The 3,004-nt window shown below is 53.5% G+C and overlaps 1 protein-coding gene across 1 annotated transcript in view; it reads left to right on the top strand.

Moving 5' to 3' along the window:
• COL13A1 (collagen, type XIII, alpha 1) overlaps positions 1 to 3,004 on the top strand; it is a gene marked incomplete at its 3' end in the record, with an annotated part of 44,817 nt that overhangs the window by 17,858 nt on the left and 23,955 nt on the right. The window contains exons 11-13 of the mRNA XM_010154952.1: positions 414 to 455; positions 1,163 to 1,189; positions 1,943 to 1,978. Of these exons, the coding sequence (XP_010153254.1) occupies positions 414 to 455; positions 1,163 to 1,189; positions 1,943 to 1,978 (105 nt within the window). The remainder of the gene's footprint in view (positions 1 to 413; positions 456 to 1,162; positions 1,190 to 1,942; positions 1,979 to 3,004) is intronic.

Genomic DNA, 3,004 nt, shown 5'->3' with positions numbered 1-3,004 from the left:
GCTTCCTCTTCCCCGGGAGGGCAGGCAATTTCCTCTGGCCTTTGTTGCCTCTTTGGAAGCCGAGATAGCCACAGGCAGGAGATTTGCAGGAGGCATGGACGGTGGGAAGGAAGATGTCCCCAGGAAGGAGGGGGAGTGGGAGGGAAGGCAGAGGGATGTGCCCTGCGCTGTTGCTATCTGGACACGCATGTTTCCTCCTCCCCAGCTTCTGCAGACGGTTACAGGGAGGAAGTAACTTGTGGGGTGTAATTATCCATCTCACAGCAGAAACCAGGCTGATAAGAATCCCTGCGACCCCTTTGAAGTCCTGTCCCCGTCCCATTCTCAGGCTGGTGACAAGGGAGGCAAAGCCAGCGCTGAATGGCAGGGGACAGGGTAGAAAATCCTGCTGACTTACCTCTCTCTTGCAACAGGGCAGAGCAGGAGAACCTGGGAAGCCTGGCAGAGATGGAAAGGTGAGTACCAGAAACAAGCTCCGTTCCTGGGAGCTGCGGGAGGAAACGCGGCACGCTGACCCTGCAGCAACCGCAGTGGGATGGGTGTTCCCATCCCCGAGAGTTCTCAGGGCCTGGATTGCTATAAGCAGGCAACGCCAAGGCACCAGAGCCTGTCGAGGGTTTTCTCCCTCCGTCTGCTCACATCAGGAAGGCAGCTCCTGTAGGGGTATTTTGTTTGTTTATATTTACATACACACATATCCGGCATACTTCATGGTTCACGGCAGGTAAATTGGCTATTTAAAAACACAAGTGGTGTGTTTGTTAATATATTCTCTCTGTTTAGTTTGTCAGGGGAAGCTGCGAACGCCTGATTTACTCCAGGGCTGCACACTGGGCTGGGAACAAGTTTCCCAAGCAAAGCCAGAGAAGCAAAAAAAATTTCTGGAGCACAGTGCATAAGGCAAAGCAGCTTTTTGGCCTTCAGATTCAATGAGACCAGGCCTGGGAGGAGGGTGGAGCGCTATGGGCATGAATTTATTCGGGAGCGTGGATTAAGATAATACTCACCTACATGAAGAACGAATCGGGGGTGTTTGGGCTTAGCAGTGCCGGTCATCTCTGCGAAGGGGCGTTCAACCCAAAGCGGTCAGCGTCTCCCATCACCCTGCAGTCCGTGTTACCTACATCTGCCGACTCCAGTGTCTGTCTGATTTTATCCACAGGGCTTACCTGGACCTCCTGGACCGAAGGTGAGAAGTCCGGCTGCGCTTAGAGGGAGCAGGGGGATAAACAGAGAGGCAGATGCTCCGGGCAAGGAGAGACATGTACATTTTTAACGAGCGGAGGAGGGGGAAAGGAGTTTACATCAAATAAATGGCTGAAAAAGGTTTCTAGCCCAGCTCAGTATTGCCTCTGGGCCCCGGTCCCTGTGCTGACTCATGGGTTTTGCCCAGGCGACACGTCTGAGCTGCATCTTGACTGAGCAAGGCACGCCGCATCAGCCCCTCTTGCAAAATTCTTTGCCACACACAGCTATATTGGCTTCTTCCACTCTCAAAGCGTTTACCAGCGCTTCAGGAACCGATTTTGCAATGCTATTGTCAACTCCACCACAGTTTCCCATTTATTCGCTTGCCAAAATGCGAGTGTGTGTGTGTGGGGGGGCTGGTGGTTGTTGTCGTTTTTCAGCTGCAACCACCCACCCCACTTTGTTTTTTGTTTGAAGATATTTAGCCAGGGTGAGGAGATAGGGCCCGCGGAGCCGGGGCAGAGCTGGCATGGGTTATCCAGCTGTCAGTGCTTATTGTGCCTTTCCTGCCAGGGCTCAGTCCAAGCGCAGGTAACGGTGACCCAGGGGTCTGAAGGGTGGGAGTCACGCTGAGCAAAAGGGGAATTTTCCCCACAGGGTGCCCTTTCATCCCAGCATCTCCCCAGGGAAAAGGGCTGGATTTCGTCCTTCTCAGACCAGGTCTCACTTTGTTTTGTCTTTTTGCCTTTTGCAGGGAGACCCTGGGATTCAGGGATACCCTGGCAGAAAGGTAAGAAGGGGAGATCCAATATTGCTAACTGAATTAAGCTGCAGGGATGCCTTGTGGGATCATGGCTGCAAATCTGTGGACCCCTCTGGAGCTCTCCACTGAGCTCTGCTCCCACTGGGCAGGGATGGGGGGCAGGAGGGGGGCTGCAACAGGCCCACAGATTCCCTGTGTCACGTCACCTGTGCAAGGGGAGGCTGGACCCGGAGTACCTCTAACTCTCAGGTAGCTGTGGTATGGATGTCTGCGTGCCTCTCTACACCCACTTCCAGCCCAAAATTGTGCCTTCAGTGCAAACAGGAGGCTGGGAAGGGCCAAATCCCTGGCTATGTATTGCTCTGTGGAATAAAGCAGGAAAAAATCGATGCTGCTCCAGGTTAAAAGGCAGAAGCTGGCAATGCCCGAATGTCTTCCGCAGCAGCTAATTAACAGCAGGGTTGTCAACCCAGAGGATGTGATGAAGAGACAGACGGAGAGATGGGGAAGGACACAAAGGAAGATCAAAGGGGAGAGAGGGAATGAGGAGATATTGCTAAAGGGATGTCAGCTGGAGAAGGGGAAGGCGAATATTCCCAGCAGGCAGGAGCCCGGTGTCCCGTGTTATCTCCATGTTGCTTTATGGGTGCTCTCTGAGCAAAATGCCAAGACCTGAGAGCTTTTTAATTAGTTCTGTATAAACTGAGAAGTTTTTGTAATGTCAGGAAGTGGAAATTATAGCCCCCACGGACCACAGCCCACTCCGGCAGACAGACGCAATTTATTGCCTCCTCTTCCAGTGAACCCTCCGTCTTTCCGTTAAGAGCCCACCCTGTTCCGTGTGCACTGGGCGGGCGGCTCTCTGCAGGCAGGGGCGGTCAGGGGGTCCATGCAACCACCTCGCAGCGAGGCCTCTCCTACGGGCTCCTCTCCTGTGAAACAACTGGTCTGGCTAATTTACTTACCGAGCAAAGAGCCTGCACTGATCTCGGAGGAATGAGCCCGAGCTTGTGGCCTTTCTCTGGGAAAGGTGGAAGGAATGGATAAAAGTCG

This window comes from Eurypyga helias, unplaced genomic scaffold (assembly GCF_000690775.1).
Source record: "Eurypyga helias isolate BGI_N326 unplaced genomic scaffold, ASM69077v1 scaffold23747, whole genome shotgun sequence".
Classification (NCBI taxonomy): domain Eukaryota; kingdom Metazoa; phylum Chordata; class Aves; order Eurypygiformes; family Eurypygidae; genus Eurypyga; species Eurypyga helias.
The sequence above is the reverse complement of the archived record's forward strand: the minus strand, read 5'-3'. Positions and strand labels throughout refer to the sequence as shown.